Source organism: Neofelis nebulosa, chromosome 17, assembly GCF_028018385.1.
Source record: "Neofelis nebulosa isolate mNeoNeb1 chromosome 17, mNeoNeb1.pri, whole genome shotgun sequence".
NCBI classification, from domain to species: Eukaryota; Metazoa; Chordata; class Mammalia; order Carnivora; family Felidae; genus Neofelis; species Neofelis nebulosa.
In genome coordinates this window covers 10,711,424-10,729,525 of record NC_080798.1, presented here as the reverse complement: position 1 = coordinate 10,729,525, position 18,102 = coordinate 10,711,424, and the positions used below count along the sequence as shown (strand labels likewise).

Here is an 18,102-nt window from a genome sequence, read left to right as displayed (position 1 = left end):
CCAGCCCCCCACTCGGCCAAGTCTGCTTCCTGTGGAGCGAAGTAAGAAAGAGGCGACCCCACTCTGCGCCACAACGTCACGTTCAGGGTTGCTGGGAACGGGGGGCGCAAGTAGGGTGGATCTGACGGTGGGTACCTTGTTCTGCCAGTTCTGGCTTCTTCTCCCCCTGGTTCCAGTCCGTCCCGAACTTCAACTTGTGATACTTGGCCCTAAAAGAGCAAAATGATTACTGGAGGACAGATGCAGAAGAGCGGACTGGGCCAGCACTCACCTCAGGCGCCCCAGATTCCAGGGTCCCCCCAGCCCACTCTCCTACCGCCCCCACCCCGGCCTTCAGGAAGCAGCGCTGGTGGGAGAGGCACCACACGTGGTGTTGAGAGGGACCCACTCTTCGGAGTCAGGCAGACGGGGGAGCTACCCCGGCTCCAGGAGACCCCGAGGAAGTCCTCACCCTCTGGAAGCCTCACCTGGACCCATTAGGCGGGAGGAAGGGGAACGAGGCGGTGAGCATTGGGCAGGGGCCGCCGCCACTATGAAAACTGTTAGCAGCCGTTATCCTGAACTCCACCTACGGCGCCCTCTTCTGTCCCCCCCACTGGAACCACACGGCGGTGGGTGATGGGGAAGAGAATGCCAGGCTCCAAACCTCCCTCGGCCGGAAGGCAAGCGGCCGGCCTCCTGAGCCTCCATCCGGGCCTGACTTCAGAAGGCAGGATTCCAGGGCAGCAGGGCTCACCTTTCCTGCTTCAGTGCATACTCCAACATCTTGATCCGTCGCACCAGGTCTGTCTTGAGGTTCTCTTGCCCTTTCCTTTCTCCCTGGAGGAAGGCTACCTGAGCCTGGGGGGATAGGAGGGAACGGGAAGGCAGCAGGGCTCAGGCTCACTGATGTGCGTCCCTCGCTCACACAGGGACAGTCAGCGCCAGCCCCTACCCCAACAATGACATGCAGCAGCCACTTCCTCAGGCGTGAAGGCCCCGAGCCAGGGTTCAATGGAGCAGCGACAGGGCATGCTGGATCTGTTCCCAGAGTCCCCTGCCATGTGACCCACCGTGAAAGAGCTGAGGAGGAGTCTTTAACCCTTGCAATTAAAATGGGGCCAGCTCGGGCCTAACGTGGCCCCCTGCCTTTGGGGGAGAAGCCGGACCGGGGACGAAGGCGGGGGAGGTAGGCATGAGGAGCCCTGGGCTCCTTCTCCCCCACCCTAAGGCAGGTGCTGTCCCCTACAGTGCTGGTGGAGGTGGCGTCTCACTATTTCTACCAGAGCATCTGTCTCTGGGAGGCGTAGGAAGCTACTTCTGGAGCTTAGGGACAAGAGTGGGTGGCTCAGCTCAGCTCCCGCTCCCGCTCCAATGCAAAAGCTTTACCACCCAACCCCCACCGTGGGGACCACGCGTCCCACCGGAGTCTGCCCAGGGTGAGCGAGACATGCCACAGACATGACCCAGGGCCCCTGCCAACCACTTCACACCGTCTGCTGGCATGGGCTACCCCAGTCTGCTCTGGTCTGTCAACAGGTCTTTTGGAGACACTGGGCCAACGGCCTTCGAGGCAGGATCCTGGCCCCTGACCATGTTCCAGAAGTCCTGTGCCAAAGCCCTGAGAGCAGGGCTCAACCCTGGCTTCTCCCCAAGTGCTCCACTGTGACAGGCTGGGACAGCCTGAGCTCCAGGCCGGGCTCGGCCACTTACTTGCTGCATGATCTTAGGCAGGTCACCGGCCTTCTCTGAGCCTCCATTTCCCCTTCTAGAAAATGGGGCTCACGAGAGTGCCTGCCCCTCATGTGTTAAGTTCTTCTCAGTCCGAGGCCTAGCACAGAAGAAGGGCTAATAAATGCCAGCTCCTACCTATTATTTTTATTCTCCCTGTCCGTTCTTCCGCAACGCTGAAATGGGCCCAGCTCCTTAAGGGAGTGAAAAGCCCTCTGAGACCCAAGCCCCACTGAGCGGAGAGGTCTGTGGCTTACAGGCCTCCTGACCCACAGGCGGCTGCGTCGTCTTCGCAGCCGTTCCCCAAACACCACGTGCTTGCTGGAGGACTTCAGTGACTCCACCAGAAGCCCCGGGTCTGGCCACAGACCCCTCTTCCAGGCCATGACCGTTCTCAAAGCCCTGCTCCAGGACTGTAAGTTTCAGTAGCCTCTCGGACGCCCGCCCCCCCACGGCTCTCCCTCTCCTTGGGGCTCCAAGGGCCATGACCTATCTGCCCTGTGCACTTGGCAGTGCAGCACAGCCCACGCCCACAAGCCAACTGTCGCCTCTGTCGTGCTCCAGGGACCAGGTCTTTCCCTCAGGTTAGCTGAGAACTGAGCAGGTGCTAAGTAATGCCTGGCACTGGCTGAGAACCAGGGAAACAGGCACGCTCATATTCCGCTGGTGGGGTCATAAATCGACGCACCCTTCCTGGAGGGCAATTTGGCCATGTTTATAAAAATGTCAAACGCACATTCCCTTTGTCCTGACAGGTCCACTTCCAGGGATGTAGCTAGCCTACAGCTGTAAGTGCAACGTAGGCTTCTTTCTGAGAGAATAAAAAAGGATGTATGTGCGTTGACATAAAACAAGGGTTTCACGTGCTCACCCGTTGACACCAATACCTACTGAGCTCCAACCAAGTATCAGATACAGCTACAGACAGAGAACAGCACTAAACACGAGGAGACGTGTGTTACAGAGGGGAGGGGACAAATAACAAACAGATCGCTATATGTCACCAGGTACACTATGGGGGGAAAAAATCCTCCGTCCATTGAAGGAATGGGACTCCCCACCCCACCCTTGTGAACGTTGTTTTCGCTCTACGTTTTAAATTAACACAGGGGCGCCTGGGTGGCTCAGTCTATTGAGCATCCAACTCCGGCTCAGGTCGTGACCTCACGGTTCATGGGTTCGGGCCCCACATCGGGCTCTGTGCTGACAGCTCAGAGCCCGGAGCCTGCTTCAGATTCTGTGTCTCCCTCTCTCCACCCCTCTCCTGCTCACACTCTGTCTCTCTCAAAAGTAAACAAACATTAAATCAACACATACATACGTAAATATCTAAGGCTAGACAGGTGGACTCTCGTGGGATCACCATCTTGGAAGTCTGAAATGTCTGTCCTTTGTGTATCTTCTCAGTCACCCAAGTCTGCCCTGTCCCGTCTATTTTAGAAGGTGGGGGAGAGAGGTGGAGAAGAAAAGGTCGATCACCAAACACAAGCCCTGAGTTACCTCCTCACCGTCCTCCCTACCCTCTGTGGCCTCCACAGCGAGTGTTCTGGTTCCCAGGGCCAGTACAGCCTGCTGAGAGCCTCCGTTCATTCCAACATCCAGCACCTGTGACAGCCTGTGACAGCCAGGTCCTGCATGAGGCATTCGTCTGAGTGGTTCCTGGCCCCACAGAGCTCCCAGTGCAGCAGAGGAGACAGGCAGGAGCATCGACAACCGACACACGATTTGACTGGGGCCACGGTGAGGAAGCAAAGGGTGTTATGGGACAAGGGACGCCCAACCCGTTTCTGGAGTCAAGATGCACAGTTCAGCCAAGACCCGAAGGCTGTCAGAAGTCAGCCAGGGGAGTAGAGTGGCTGCTGGAAGAGGGCAGAGACAAGATCTGTGCCCACAAGCCAACTGTCACCTCTGTCCTGCTCTAGGGACCAGGTCTCTCCCTCAGGTTAGCTGAGAACTGAGCACGTACATGCTAAGTAATGCCTGGACTGGCCAAGAACCGGGGAGACAGGCACACTTGTATTCCGCTGGTGGGGTCATAAATTGAGGCCAGTATGGCCACATCAGAATGTGCAACAGGGTTCGTGAAGAAAGGCAGAGCGGCTTGTAGGCCCGAGAAAGGACCGCAGACCAAGCTAGGGTTCGAAGGTTGTCCTAAGAGCACAGGGGAAGCCATGGAAAGGTTTCAAACAAAGGAGAGATGGGATCAGTGCATGTTACAAAGATAATTCCAGCTATACTGTGGAGAACTGAACTGATGGCCTGGGGGGAGGGGCATGCCCACACAACTGAAGGCCAGTCACAGGAGGCAGTCCCAGAAATGCCAGGGAGAAATGACAGTGGCTCAGACTAGATGGGGGTGCTGGGTTAGTGGATCTGAGGTGCTAAGGAGGCAGGACTGATGACACAGGTGACCTCAGTCTGTGGGGGGAGAAAGGGAAGTCAAGAACGTGCCAGACCCTCACACGTGCTCAGCCTGGCCCCTGTATCTCCTTGTTACCACCACGTCAAGTCCCCATCTCCCTTCTCCTAATTATGGTGCAAGAACCTGGCTCAGCCCACTCTGCTCCGCTGTCCCTTCCCCAGTTCCTCTGGCAAAGGGAGGAGAGAGAGAACCACAAACATGTGGTTGAAGCCCCGAACCAACTCAACGGAATCCCATGGAAAGGGGAAGTGTCAGGGGCCAGTCCCTCCTACCTCTGAAAATGCCGGCAGCCAGTGCTGTCTGTCTGATCTGAGTGCCGTGGTAGGCCGGCAGGTAAGCCCAGGATCTGGAAGTTTCTCTACCCACCACATCCACCCACTGCCACTCCCTCTGGCCCGACTGTTAGAACACCCGCTCCCCCACCCCAGATCCGTGCCCAAACTCGGCTGCCACCTCTCCTGCGGCTGCTCCCCCTTTCCAGCCAGGCAGCGCGGAAAAGGCTTCCCGGGAGCCTCAGCATCTCAATCCTCCCAGGAGCTGGTACTGGGCTTCCTGTCCCAGCCCCCAGTCCTGTGTGCTCCCCTTCTGGACCCACCTAGCCCTGTGTCTCCTGCACTCCTCCTTCCCAAGCTGCACAGGCTCCTCGCAGGGAGGATGCCCCCCCCCCATCCGTCGGAGCCCCTAGTGAGGCTGGAAGTGGGGAGTGGCCAGTTCCACACCTTCCCTGCTGCCACACTCCCCACTTCTCCCCCTCGCTGCTCCTAAATGGGCATCCAGCTGAGAGTCCCCTGAGAGGTTCCTCCTGTCCTCAAGCAGCTCCCCTCCCCAGAGGTGCCATGGGTCGATAAGCGATAGGGTTTGTATGTGATCTCTCGTGCTTACTTTACCCTGAGTCGACTTACCCTAAATTCGCAACACACATTATCTACAAAACACAAATATTTGCGACTTCAACTTACGTTTTCATTAAAATATTTTATGCTTTCTTGAAACGATCACTGTGCTTCAAGCAGAGGCACCCCATCAAGTACCCAGCTTGCGTGTGAACGTACACGGTTCTCTGCAGCCTCCTGTGCATACCCGCCTCCTCTGTTAGCCTGGAAGTTTCTGAAGGGCAGGAACCGCACTGCCTGCCTCTCAGAATCCCCCACCTGACAAAGTCCTGCGTATCGTCAGACCACATCCGTGCCACCTCCCTGCTCCAATCCTTGGGAACCTCCTGGCAGGACCACACGAGGGGCTGCCTCGTCTAGCGCACACTGATGCTCAGCAGGTCCTGTGCCAGGAGCAGCTGTAGCTCAGCTATTTGGAGAAAAGGCATTCAGGGCTCCTCGCAAAAGTCTGACACAGCACAGGCCTTAAAGGACCTCACGGGAGGGAGAAGTCACACTTCTGTAAGCAAGCGGTAAGTGTTCCGGGCACAGGTATGCAAAAAAAGGTGATGCTATTGGGGGTGTGACCGCGGGGTAACCTGGCAGAACCCATCACCGTCTCATAAGCGTATCTATTCTATCATCCCATCCACCTGCCCTGCAAAGATAGTCACCGCCGCCATTTCTGAAGGAAAAACTGGAAACAGGCTAAAATCTGTCCACAAGGTCATCTAAAGGTGGAATGGTGCAAACATCCAGCCCAATGTAGTTATCAAAAGTAACAAGAGAGCTCTCTGTGCTGATAGGAAAGGAACATCAAGACACAGAGACTGTGAAAAAAGTCACAAAACGATACGTGTAATAGACCTTGCATATCACACAGGGCAGAGGTGAACTACTTTCACAGCAGTAACAGTTTCAGGGGAGAGCAGGGAAGCGACAAGAGGGGGACTTTCCCCTCTCACTCGTAAGTACACACTTATATACGTGCATATACACACACGCAAACACTCCTGAGATCTGTGCGCTTTTACTAACGGGACGGAACGAACAGCAAACAAAAGTACAAAGTAAGTTAACGCCGCAGCCTAGACCTGGGAGAGCCTAACTGGGTCCTGTCCGTGAGTTCCTGCCAAGAGCCACTGAGGGAGGGAATAAACATAACTCTTCTCTCGTTCGTCACAAATACGGGACAGTGGTAGGGTGGGTGCCGTAGGGTGCACCCGCACGCGGTCCCAGAGACCAAAATGCAATCCCAGGTCTGCCTATGACTGTTTGGATGATCCCGAGGAGGCCACTGGGCTTCCTGGGAACAGTTTCCTCATCTGTACTGGACAGCAGAGAGGTACAGAGCATGTGCTTTTAAAAGCCCATAGACCAGCCCTTCCACCCACAGGCTGTGATCCTAGATCAATCACTGAGTGTCCCAGAGCCTCCCCTTCCTTTTGGGATTCTTTTCTCAAATAGCAGGGTGGTGGGGGGAATGCTATTACCTACCCTTGCTGAATGCTGCAAGGATTAAACGATACCATGTCTCCAGCTAAAGTGCTTCATACAGGCCTGGCACCTCCTATGTGCTCACTAAACAGCAGCTGCCATCAGTTTCAGCAATAAGCTGAATGAGGGCAATGACACTGGCCCTGTCTACATAATGGGGTATTGAGATCTGATGAGAGATGTAGGCTGGGGAAGAGCTCCGGAAACTGAGAATCGAACACAAAAGTGAGGGGTGCTTACATAAGGATTCCTCTCCCACCTCAGTGCCGAGCCCCAGCTACCACACAGCTAAGATCCCTCCCTAGGGGTGGGAGAATTGCGGAACACTCTCTTTATTCATCCTCTGGACAAAATTCGAATCAGTTATTTGGGTCCCCACAGCCACTGGACGGGAAAACAGTGAGCCGGAAGGAGAGAGATGGGCGGCCAGAAGTAGGCACCAGCTCCTGCTAATTATACCCCAGCCCAGGAACCCTCAGAATCCTTGCTGCCCATCCCCGGATTCCTTCATATCCTCACAACTCTGCCGCCCCAGCTCTGCTCTGCGGAGCGCTCAGCGAGCGGACCCGCACTTCTCAAGGTCACGTAACCCGGGCCAATTCCTCAAGCTCTCCCAAACATCATCCCTGGGCACATCCCTCTCCCAAACGACTCCACAAACCATGGGGTCCTCTCCCCGGAAACTTCCACAAACATACCTCCTCCCGGGGTCCTTCTGAGATGCTTCTTCTATGCTGTCTACCCGCTGTGCAAAAATGCTCCCCCTGCCATCTTCCAGGTGCCCCTGGACTCCTCCTCCCTGTCCCCGTCCCAGGTCCCCTTATCTCCACGTTGGACGCCAGCGCACTCCAGTCCAGGGTTCTCCGCCTGACATCTGCACACACCTCCCGTCTCAAATCCCCCCTCCTCCCGCCCCCTCCCCCACACCCACTCACTCCCAAAACTAGAGTTTCCGCTCCGCAGCTCTTCCATACAGGCTCCTAGGGCAAGTCCCGGCCCTGTCCATGCTTCTGTCCCCGGGGACGCCTCCCTGCACTGTTCAGCCACACAGGCCAGGCCTCCCCAAAGTTCCCTCCTGAGAGGGAAGGGCACACATCTTCCTCCTGGACCCCTCGAGGCTCTCCTCTCATCCCGAGTCCGCATACAGTCGTCTTTTCGTTTCGCCTCCACCGTCCAAACAATCCGAAACACACCCCGTCCCAGGCTCCCTGACTTCCTCTTCCTACGCAAGCCGGTTCCCCGCTCGTTCCACTCTGGCCCTCGGCGGCTCCCACGTCCCCCCCCCCCCCCCCCCCCCCGACCTCCGCTCTCTCCCCTCCAAACCCCACCAGGCTCCACCTCCAACCCTCACCTGGTCGGGGACGGAGGTAGGAACCCCGGGGCACCCTTCGGGCTTCCGCTCACTCCCAACAAGAACCTCCCCCCCCAACTCCTCCCACCACCCTCCGCTGAGTTCTCCTGGGCTCCCCTCAGGGCCCGAGGCCCCTCTCCCGGGAACCCGTCTGCCGGTCCGCTCGCTCCCACTCCCGCTCGCAGCCGGGTCCGATGCCCTGCGCGCCTCCTCTCGGCCGGCCCCGGTCGGGCTCTCCCGCCCCCTCCCGCCTCGAGCCGCCGGGTGCCTCAGGAGCCCCCTCGGACGGCCCCTCTCTCGGTCTCCGGGCCGGTCGCGGTCCCCTCCCGCCCCCCCGGCCGTCCCGGCGGCCATTGCTCCAAGATGGCGGCGGCGGCGGCGGCGGGTGAGGCCGGGCCGGGCCGGGCGGGGGGTCGGGGGTCCCGGGGCGGCGCTCACCTGCAGCTCGGCGCGCTCGGCCTCCCAGCGGGCCTTCTCCGCTTCGAAGCGCGCCCACTCGTGCTGGATAAAGTGCAGGATCCCGGGCAGGCTCAGGGGCTCGGGCCCCGCTGAAGGCCCCGGGCTGCCTCCGCCGCCGCCTCCCTTGCCGGCCGGGCCGGGCCCCGGGGCAGCGGCAGAGGCCGGGGCCGCCCCCGTCGGGCCGGGGCCCGCGCCGGAGCCGAGCGGGCGGCAGGAGGAGGCGGCGGCGGCGACCGCGGCGGCCGCTCGCTCCTCCATCATGGAGGCCCCGGGGCCGGCCCGCGCGCCCGCTGTGCCTCGCGCGCCTGCGCGGCCGGACCACCCCCCCCCCCCCCCGCGCGCGCACCGCCCGCGCGCGCGCTTGGCGGGGGCCGGGGGGGCCGGTGATGGGAACGAGGCCCGGCGCGCGCCTCGCCCACCCGGGTCGACCCCGAAAGCGCGCGCGCGGGTGGGCGGGAGGGGGCGGGACGGAAGCGCGCACCTCGAGGAAAGCTCGAGAGACCCAGGCCCAGCGCGAGGGGCGCCCCTAGGAAAAGCGGGACTTTGGGAGGGGCCGTTTCCTGCCCCTTCGCCCCAAAGAAAGATTCTAACCCCCTCCAGACCCAAATGCCACTCTCCTGGACAAACAGTGTCAGAGAGAAAGGGCGACCACCAAGGGTGATTTCTGCGATGGCCCCAACCTCTCTGATTCCTGGCCGGGGTCGGTAGTCATGGTAACCCTTCCGCGGTCTGGAACCCTCCCCCTTTGTGGTTATGAATTCCCAAACCTGCCCTGTCACTGGACTTGGGGAAGGTTGCTAAGGTAACCTAAGCCCCTGGTGGTCCTTCTGCCCCCACCCTCATTCGGTTACTATGGCAACTTCACCTAGCACTCAGGTAGCAAGGACCCCAGCCCCAAGGACACTGCTGAAAGAACACCTCTTTCCCAACCCCTCCCCCTAGCCGCCCAGCTGGCATTGCCATGGTAACCGGCTCCCCCCCTCTTTCTCATCGTGGGAGGCCTGTGGCCCAAACCAACCAGGTGTTTTTATTTAGAGGAGAAGATGCTCTGCGGAGGACTAGTTGCTATGGTTACAGGGCCTGGACCAGGAGGTGGAGAAGGGCAAGGTCAAGCCCTGGTTACTATGGTAACAAGAGCAGCCCCACCTCCCACCCCCCCCCCCCCCTCCAGGGACCCTAGGAACCAGGCCCACCGAGGCAGGGGATGTTTTAGGATTGTGTCTCAGGATGGAGTGTGTCTAGGGAAGGCGTTGTCATGGTAACAGCTCTGGTCACTTCTAGCCCCACCTCTCTGGACACATTCATAAGAAAGGGATGGTTATAGGTGGCTGTGGTAACTGACATGCTTCCCACCCACTCCTGAGACACTCCAGGCGGTGCCTGAGCTTATGGAACTTCAAGAAAAAGGATTCTCTGACCTTCTCGCTGACACTTCTGTAGGTAAGATGAAGCCGTACTCTCTTGTGCAAAATTGGCTGATTTGGGGTTTTCTGGTCCTTGTTCCCTCAGCAGTGCATTTGAGCTGGTCTGGAACCGCCCACCGGGAGCTCCCACCGCAGCCTAGGAGGTAAGAAGTCCCACAGCGTCACCAGCACTCAGGTGGAAGTCGCCCTTCTCCCCAAGGCCGTTCCTACATATCGCTCATTTTCTGCACCCGCCACATTCACACCCCGCAGATGCAGCAGCTAAGGCTCAGTCCAGATCAGAGCTCAGGCCGGGTGAACCTAGGCCTGAAGGGAATCTGGATCCACTGGCACTTGTTTGATGGGACACGGAGAGACACAAAGTCTCCTCTTCACTGTCCTCTCCTTCCCTGACCCCCTGTCCTCTGCCACACCCCCTGCTGGTCTCCTGACCTATCTGTAAGTTGTGAGTGTGGTTTTTGTCTGCTTACCTCTGGAGGGCCTGCCCAATGGCTGCCTCGATCTTTCCGCGTCCCCAGAAGAGTTAATGAGTTGAAGTACGGAATATGCCATATTCAGCTTTGAAAGCACCTGCAGAATGTTTGCTGAGGGTGGACAGAGAGCTGGGCTGTCTTGAGCGGACCCAAGAGGGATAGCAGAGTTTATTGGTTGAAAACAATAAACTGGACAAAGACCCTGGACAAAACTCGCCAGGCTTGGGAGTCACATCTGGGTCCACCATCTCCCAGCTGTGTGACCTTGAACGAGTGACTTCGCTTCTCTGTGCTGCAGTTTTCTTCATCTCTAAATGTGATCAGAACTTGAAGAGCAAACAAGTTCCTATGTGTAAAGTGCTTAGAAAGGGCTCTGGCGTATCCCGATTGGCTAGAATCGTTGACAGTATCATCCTGATGGGACTCAGAGAAAGAACATTCGCACCTTCAAAATCATCATTTCATCCACTTTGCCTCGATAAAGGAGATTTGAGCCCTCATAGTTGGGGAAGCCAAGAGCAACCTAGTCAGGGGGCTGGATGATTCCTTTCTCTTTCTTCTCTGGTGCCTTCGCTTGCTCGTCTGACTGTCATACTCACTGGTCTCTGAGGACCCCATTTCTGTCCTCTGTCCGCCTGGGCACCTTGGGGCCTAGAGTCAGCCAGACAGAGCATTCCAAGAGCCAGGGCCTGAGAAGTAGAGACCTGAGTTCTCCATGGTTTCTATCTCTGAGCCCCACGTTCCCCATCTGAACACCTAGACTCAGTCATTGGTGCCACACAAATTTCTTAAGCACCTGCTATGTGTCAGGCACCGAGCTGTGCCCTGAGTATACATCAGGGAACAAAATAATAAGTGAAATCTACGTGATAACGATGAGGGGAGAAAACGCAGGGATGGGTGGGGCGCACGAAATACGTGGGTGACGGGGAGATGCATTTTGAGAAAGAAAAGCCAAAGAGAGGGCTCACTGGACAGGTGACATTTGAGGAGAGGCCCGAAGGCCAGGAGGGAGGAGCCATGTGGAGACCTGGGGATGAGCTTCCGGGCAGAAGGAGCAGCTGATCTTTGGCCGTGGTGTCCCGGATGTATTTGAACGCCGGTGTTCGGCGGCCAGCGCGGCTGGAGCTAAGAGTGGGAGGGGGTGGAGGATTAGACAGAGCCCAGGGGGCCCCAGTAAAGACTCGGCTTTTCCCTTGAGTGAGTTGTGGGCCACAGAAGGGTCTGAGCAGACGCAGGACGGGATCTAATTTGAGTTTTAACAGGATGCCTCTGGGCGCTGAGTGGGGAACAGACTGTTGGGAGATGCGGGCAGAGCAAGATGATGGTCTCTTTTTAGAATCTTCAGAAGGTTCCGAAACTATCCGTGGTCTCTCCTGTGCTTCTATGTACATAAGCTCTAAGTGTCTAAGATTTTTAAGACCCCGAAGATTCTGTGGTTCCAAAGTCTCCTCCCCCCCCCCCCCCAGTAATGTGAGGTCAGGGTTGCTGTCTGTCTTTGTGTGCCATGTGTCCACTGCTGTGTCCCCAGTGCCTCAGACAGTGCCTGGCACGTTGTAGGAGTTCCACAAACAGAGGGAAGGACTGAAGGAAGGAAGAATCAATCTAAGATCCAGAAGGCAATTCCGAGGTTCTAAAACTTAAGTTGTTAGGGCACCTCGGTGGCTCAATTAAGTGTCCGACTTCGGCTCAGGTCACGATCTCAGAGTTTGTGAGTTCAAGCCCCGCATCAGGTTCTCTGCCATCAGTGCAGAGCGCACTTTAGATCCCCTCTCTATCAAAAAATAAACACAAAAATAAAAGTTGCTCTCAAAGTGCAACTTGGATTCTTAAGTGTCAGCCGAGATAGATCAGAGAAGGGGAAACAGGCCTGGGATGGGTGAAGAGAGATAGGAGCCTATTCCTGGTAGGAGATAGAGAGGGAAGAGGCAGAAAGACTCAGGCCACATAGTGCAGAGTTTGGCTTCAGGACCCTGAGGCATGGGGGGCCCAGGGAGGACTTCTGACCCAGCCTGGGGTTCGGGGAGGGCTTCCTGGGGGAGGAGCCATCAGAGCTGAGGCCTAAAGCTTAAGTAGGCGTTCTCCAGGAGAAAAGAGGCATGGGAAGGAGGGGTGTTTGGGAGGAGAAGCAGAAGGAACAGAATGTCCAAAGGCTTAGAAATAAGATCTGTTTGAGACGAAGGCCAAGGTGGCTTAGGCACAGAGTCTGACACATGGCAGGAGATGGGGCTGGACCCGGTGGGCCAGCAAGGGACAGGTCACCCAAGGGCTCGTGGAACGTTGTAAGAAACTTAAACTTTCTCCTCGGGTTACGGAAGAGCCATGGCAGGTTCGGACCAGGGAGGGAGAGGTCAGGTTTGTGCTTTATGAAAACCTCTCTGGCTGCCACGAGGAGGGGATTTAGTCAGGAGACCAGGGAAGGGGGCCTGGGTGGCTCAGTCAGTTGAGTTCAGGTCATGATCTTGCATTTGAGGGTTCAAGGCCCACATCAGGCTCTCTGCTGTCAGTACAGAGCCCGCTTCAGATCCTCAGTCTCCCTCTCTCTGCTTCTCCTCCGCCTCACACATGCTCGCTCCCTCTCAAAAATAAATAAAAACATTAAAAAAAAAAAAAAAAAAAAAAGGAGACCGGGGAGGCTGAGGGGGGATCTGGGTGGACCCGGGCCCAAGGGGGAGCTTTGGTCAGAAGTATTTAGGTGGGTGGGAAGATTAGCTGAGTCTCTGATGTCACCCTTCCCGGGAGGAGTAGAAACCCATGGAAATCCCTCGTGGAAAAACATCCTGAGTATTTACTCCTGTGCCGGAGACCAACCAGAGCTTCACAGTTGTGCGGGGCACAGGGAGACAGCGCCACCTGGAGGTTGCCTAGGAGTGCGGCCAATGAATGAAGAGTGGGCGTGCCCTACCTCCCCAGCCTCTTTTGGGCCGTCCCACTCCCCTTAAAAAAAAAAAAAAAATTCTAGGGGGACCTGGGTGACTCCATCTGTTAAGCGGCTGACTCTTGATTTCGGCTCAGGTCGTGATCTCATGGTTCGTGAGTTCAAGCCCCCTGTCAGGCTCTGTGCTGACAGCAAGAGCCTGCTTGGGATTGCCTGTCTCTGTCTCTGTCCCTCCCCTGCTCATGCTCTCTCAACAAACAAACATTTAAAAAATTTTTAGTTGTGGGGGCCCCTGGGTGGCTCAGTCGGTGAAGCATCCGACTTCAGCTCAGGTCGCGATCTCACAGTTCCTGAGTTGGAACCCCACGTCAGGCTCTGTGCAGACAGCTCAGAGCCCGGAGCCTGATTCAGATTCTATGTCTCCCTCTCTCTGCCCCTCCCCTGTTTGCGCTCTCTCTCAAAACTAAACATTAAAAAAATTTTTTGAGTTGTAATAAAATACACAAAGCAAAATTTATCATCTAAACATTTTTTTTTCATTTTTTACATTTATTTGTTTTTGAGAGACAGAGAGAGACAGAGCATGAGCAAGGGAGGGGCAGAGAGAGAGGGAGACACAGAATCCGAAGCAGGCTCTGGGCTCTGAGCTGTCAGCACAGAGCTCGACACCTGAGCCGAAGTCGGACGCTTAACCGACTGAGCCACCCAGGCACCCCTCATCTAAACAATTCTTAAGCGCATAGTTCAGTAGTGTTGTATATATTCGACATTATTGTGCAGTTTCCAGAACTTTCTCAATCTTGCAAAACTGGAAATCTATACCCATTAAACAACTCCATTTCACCCTCCTCACAGCCCCTGGCAACCACCTTTCTACTTTCTGGCTCTAGGAATTTGTTTGTTAAGTTTATTTATTTTGAGAGAGAGCGAGCACGGAGGAGGGGCAGAGAGGGAGAGAGAAGAGACAGAACCCCAAGCAGGCTCTGTGCTGACAGCACAGAGCCGGATGTGGGACTCGAGCCCATGAACCGTGAGATCATGACCTGAGCCGAAATCAAGAGTCTGACGCTTAATGGACTGAGCCAGGCAGGCGCCCCTATGTTTCTAGGAGTGTGATCCAGTCCGTGGTGGTTGTTTAATTTAATGAGTAGGCAGTATTAAAAATTGGGATAATTCTGATTTAAGAAAACATTTCTAGCTTTTCTTGCAAAACCAAACCAATCTGGCCGACCATCAGATGACCAGATGGCACAGGAGTTGAGGAAGTGAGAAGGGGACGGTGGGGGAGGGGCTCGGTGCCCATGCTGCAGCCTCCCCCTGCAGCCCGGACAGGGTGTGAGAGGGACAAGAGAGAGAGATCAGGAGGGGCTTCCTGGAGGAGGGAACGGTGGAGCAGAAGGTGCAGCCTGGGCTTGGGGATGGAGTTGGGCATTTCTAATCGAACCCAAAACAGAATGAGAAGTCGACAAAGAAAAGGGTAAGGAATAGGTGGGATTGAACAAGGAAGAAGGGAAGGTGAATCACTTGATAAAAACTTGCTAAGCACCAGGTCCTGCGCTGGGTGGAACGTGGGACCCAGCAGTGATCGAGACCAGCTCAGGGCCAGCCCTCATGGGTCTCACAATCCAGTGGGAGGATGCAGACCTGTCCCCACGCAGTAATGACGTAGAGTGGTGGACTAGGGTGGGAGAACCCAAGGAGCTGAAGGAGCCCAGAGGGGGGTGGATGGGAAGTCAGAGAGGGCTTCCTGGAGGAGGGTAAGTCAGAGCTGACACTACATAGAGAAAGGGCTGGGAGAGAAGGGCAATGCTGAGGATTAAGGAGGTCTGGTGAGGAGGTTTCTGACAACCAGCTCCAGCCTCCCCTTTCATTCTCCCTCCCCAGGATGCCCTGGAGGCCCAGCTAGGGCCCGACTTTGGCCCCATGCGGCTCACCCGCTGCCAGGCTGTCCTGGCAGCCGCCATCACGTTCAACCTCCTGGTCCTCTTCTATGTCTCGTGGCTACAGCACCAGCCCAGGAACTCCCGGGCCCGGGGTCCCCGCCGTGGAGCTGCCGCCGGCCCCCGCGTCACCGTCCTGGTGCGCGAGTTCGAGGCCTTCGACAACGCGGTGCCAGAGCTGGTGGACTCCTTCCTGCAACAGGACGCAGCCCAGCCGGTGGTGGTGGCCGCCGACACGCTCCCCTACCCACCCCTGGCCCTGCCCCGGGTTCCCAACGTTCGTCTGGCGCTACTCCAGCCCGCCCTGGACCGGCCCGCCGCCGCCTCGCGCCCCGAGACCTATGTAGCCACCGAGTTCGTGGCCCTGGTGCCCGACGGGGCTAGGGCCGAGGTACCGGGCCAGCTGGAGCACATGGTGGAGGTGCTCCGGGCCGGAGGCGCACGCCTGGTGGCCGCCCCCGTCGCCTCCGCCAACCCCGCCCGCTGCCTGGCCCTGAACGTCAGCCTGCGCGAGTGGACCGCCCGCTACGGCCCCGCCCCGTCCGCGCCCCGCTGCGACGCCCTGGACGGAGACGCCGTGGTGCTCCTGCGCGCCCGCGACCTCTTCAACCTGTCGGCGCCCCTGGCCCGGCCGGTGGGCACCGGCCTCTTCCTGCAGACGGCGCTCCGCGGCTGGGCCGTGCGGCTGCTGGACCTGCCGTTCGGCGCGGCGCGCCTGCCCCCGCTGGCCACGGCCCACGCGCGCTGGAAGGCGGAGCGCGAGGGGCGCGCGCGGCGGGCGGCGCTGCTGCGCGCGCTGGGCATCCGCCTGGTGAGCGGGGAGGGCGGGCGGCTCGAGTGGTTCGGCTGCGGCAAGGAGACGCCGCGCTGCTTCGGGACGGTGGTGGGCGACACGCCGGCCTACCTGTACGAGCAGCGCTGGACGCCGCCGTGCTGCCTGCGCGCGCTGCGCGAGACCGCCCGCTACGTGGTGGGCGTGCTGGAGGCGGCGGGCGTGCGCTACTGGCTGGAGGGCGGCTCGCTGCTGGGGGCCGCCCGCCACGGGGACATCATCCCGTGGGACTACGACGTGGACCTGGGCATCTACCTGGAGGACGTGGGCAACTGCGAGCAGCTGCGCGGCGCCGAGGCGGGCTCGGTGGTGGACGAGCGCGGCTTCGTGTGGGAGAAGGCCGTAGAGGGCGACTTCTTCCGCGTGCAGTACAGCGAGAGCAACCATCTGCACGTGGACCTGTGGCCTTTCTACCCCCGCAACGGGGTCATGACCAAGGACACGTGGCTGGACCACCGGCAGGATGTCGAGTTCCCCGAACACTTCCTGCAGCCTCTCGTGCCCCTGCCCTTCGCTGGCTTCGTGGCGCAGGCGCCTAACAACTACCGTCGCTTCCTGGAGCTCAAGTTCGGCCCCGGGGTCATCGAGAACCCCGAGTACCCCAACCCGTCACTCCTGAGTTTGGCGGGAAGCGGCTGAGGCTCCAGCGGCCGCTCCTGGGGTCGGGAGAAGAACGCTCATGCGCGGGGAGCTGGCCTTTGCTTTGGCGCCGCTGGCGTTTGGTGGGCGGGCCGGCGATGCCCAGCTGCCCTGCAAGGCCGAGCACAGGCCCGGACGTCGAGGACCTACGCTGCCCAAGGTTTCCGAGAGCGTGGGCTTTATTCAGGGCACGGACAGTTTTTGTAAAGAGGAAAGCGTGTGGGTTCTGGGCTGGACTGCCGCGACCAAAACCCCAGCTCTACCTACCACTTGCGACTTAGGTGGGCCTGGGCGACTGTCCCAGCTTCTCTGTGCCTCAGTTTCTTCCGGGATTCAATGAGCGCCCTCTGTCCGGCTCACAGTCCGTGGGGCACTTGGTTGCTGGGGCTGCTTCCGCCACCAGAGGGCGCCGTTGTCCTGCTGTGGGGCCAAGGCGCCGGTAAGCCTGTCCCCTCCGTGGTTCTGTAGCTTTCCTGACTCTTGAGTCTTAGGCCTCTCTAATCCCCTGTGTCTTGCAGGACCGGAGAACTATCGCCCTTCGGGAGCCCCGGGAGGTGCATGCTGCTCTTGACCTCCTCTTCCAGGGGAGGGAACAGGCTCAGAGCCCTGAGCTGCAGCTATGGTTAAGAACCGGGTCCTGGATGCCGGCCCCACTCCATGTTAACGGTGTTACCTCATTATTTCAGCTCTCTGCACCTGTTAGCCCACGGCAAGGCCGGATTAACAGTCGTCATAACTCACGTTACCCAGCACATACCGTGTGCCAGGCATCCTTCTCAGTATTTCACACAGATTCACTGATTTATGTCTCACCCCCAGGTCCTGAGGTGAGAGCTGCTATTATTTCCATTTTACAGGGGAGCAAACTGAGGTCGGAATGGTAAAGCCATTTGCCCAAGGTCAGACAGCTTGGGAAGTGACCGAGCAGGGACTTGAACCCAGGCAGTCAGTCTGGAGCCCACACAGAAGTTGGATACTATGCCCCTCTCTGTGGTACTGCTCTGCCTCTCCGAAACTCTGCTTTGCACCTAAGAAATGGAGGTGACTGGGTGCTGGGTGGCACTTGAGTGGTAAAGGGGTCAGGAATCAAGGCTGGGGTTGGCTCCTGGCTTGGCCACTGGTTTTCCTGGTCATCTTAGGCAAGTCACGGCCTCCCTGAACCTATAGGTCGGGTGTGGGGGATCGGTGTCATTGCAGACACATGAAGCCCTTGGAGGAGGAGACCTCACAGGCCAGCAAGAGGGAAGACGAATGCAAATTTGTCCCAGTCTCCTGAGACTCAGATGTCCAAAGCCTGACTTCTTAGAACACAGCCTCTGTCTTTAGCCACCGAACCCGCAAATGGCCCCGAGACTGTTGGGTTTCCGTGGAGCGTTTGGGAAACATACGGGGATGATTTGGGGTGATCACGGGGTGCTCCTGGCTCTCCAGAGCCACGGCCCAGGGATGGAGACGTCCCATAATATGCAGGGCGTCTCCACCTAATAAAACATCGTCCCTTGTCACGTGCGGTTTTGAAATGCCCCACAGGGCATTCGTGAAGGATGTGTGATGTCTAAAACCTTTTGTAACAGGCACAGTAATATAAATTAATATATAAGTTAA

The 18,102-nt window shown here is 57.9% G+C and overlaps 2 protein-coding genes across 8 annotated transcripts in view; one reads left to right on the top strand and one right to left on the bottom strand.

Annotated features, from left to right (window-relative positions):
- The window catches only part of STRN4 (striatin 4), a 26,501-nt gene extending 17,904 nt beyond the window's left edge, over positions 1 to 8,597 (bottom strand). For 2 of the 5 annotated variants that reach the window (XM_058707864.1, XM_058707866.1), the window contains exons 1-3: positions 8,291 to 8,597; positions 737 to 840; positions 136 to 209 (exon numbers count right to left, since the gene is read on the bottom strand). In XM_058707864.1, the coding sequence (XP_058563847.1) occupies positions 136 to 209; positions 737 to 840; positions 8,291 to 8,572 (460 nt within the window). In that variant the 5' untranslated portion in view covers positions 8,573 to 8,597. Of the gene's footprint in view, positions 1 to 135; positions 210 to 736; positions 841 to 1,692; positions 1,811 to 8,290 lie in introns of all 5 variants that reach the window. The other 3 variants (XM_058707865.1, XM_058707867.1, XM_058707868.1) reach the window with 2 other exon arrangements.
- On the top strand, positions 7,813 to 18,102 carry FKRP (fukutin related protein). 3 transcript variants are annotated; one of them, XM_058707874.1, is made up of 3 exons: positions 7,813 to 8,237; positions 9,821 to 9,878; positions 14,971 to 18,102. In XM_058707874.1, exon 3 carries the CDS (start codon positions 15,010 to 15,012, stop codon positions 16,495 to 16,497), a length of 1,488 nt encoding a protein of 495 aa, XP_058563857.1. In that variant the 5' UTR covers positions 7,813 to 8,237; positions 9,821 to 9,878; positions 14,971 to 15,009; the 3' UTR covers positions 16,498 to 18,102. The 3 variants fall into 3 exon arrangements, with proteins under 3 accessions (XP_058563857.1, XP_058563855.1, XP_058563856.1); XM_058707872.1 differs by having other exon boundaries at positions 8,199 to 8,237; positions 9,752 to 9,878; XM_058707873.1 differs by lacking the exon at positions 7,813 to 8,237 and adding an exon at positions 8,713 to 9,438 and having other exon boundaries at positions 9,752 to 9,878.

Excerpts from the sequence above, each read along its gene's own strand:
- FKRP (XM_058707874.1), top strand. The coding sequence starts at position 15,010 with ATGCGGCTCACCCGCTGCCAGGCTGTCCTGGCAGCCGCCATCACGTTC.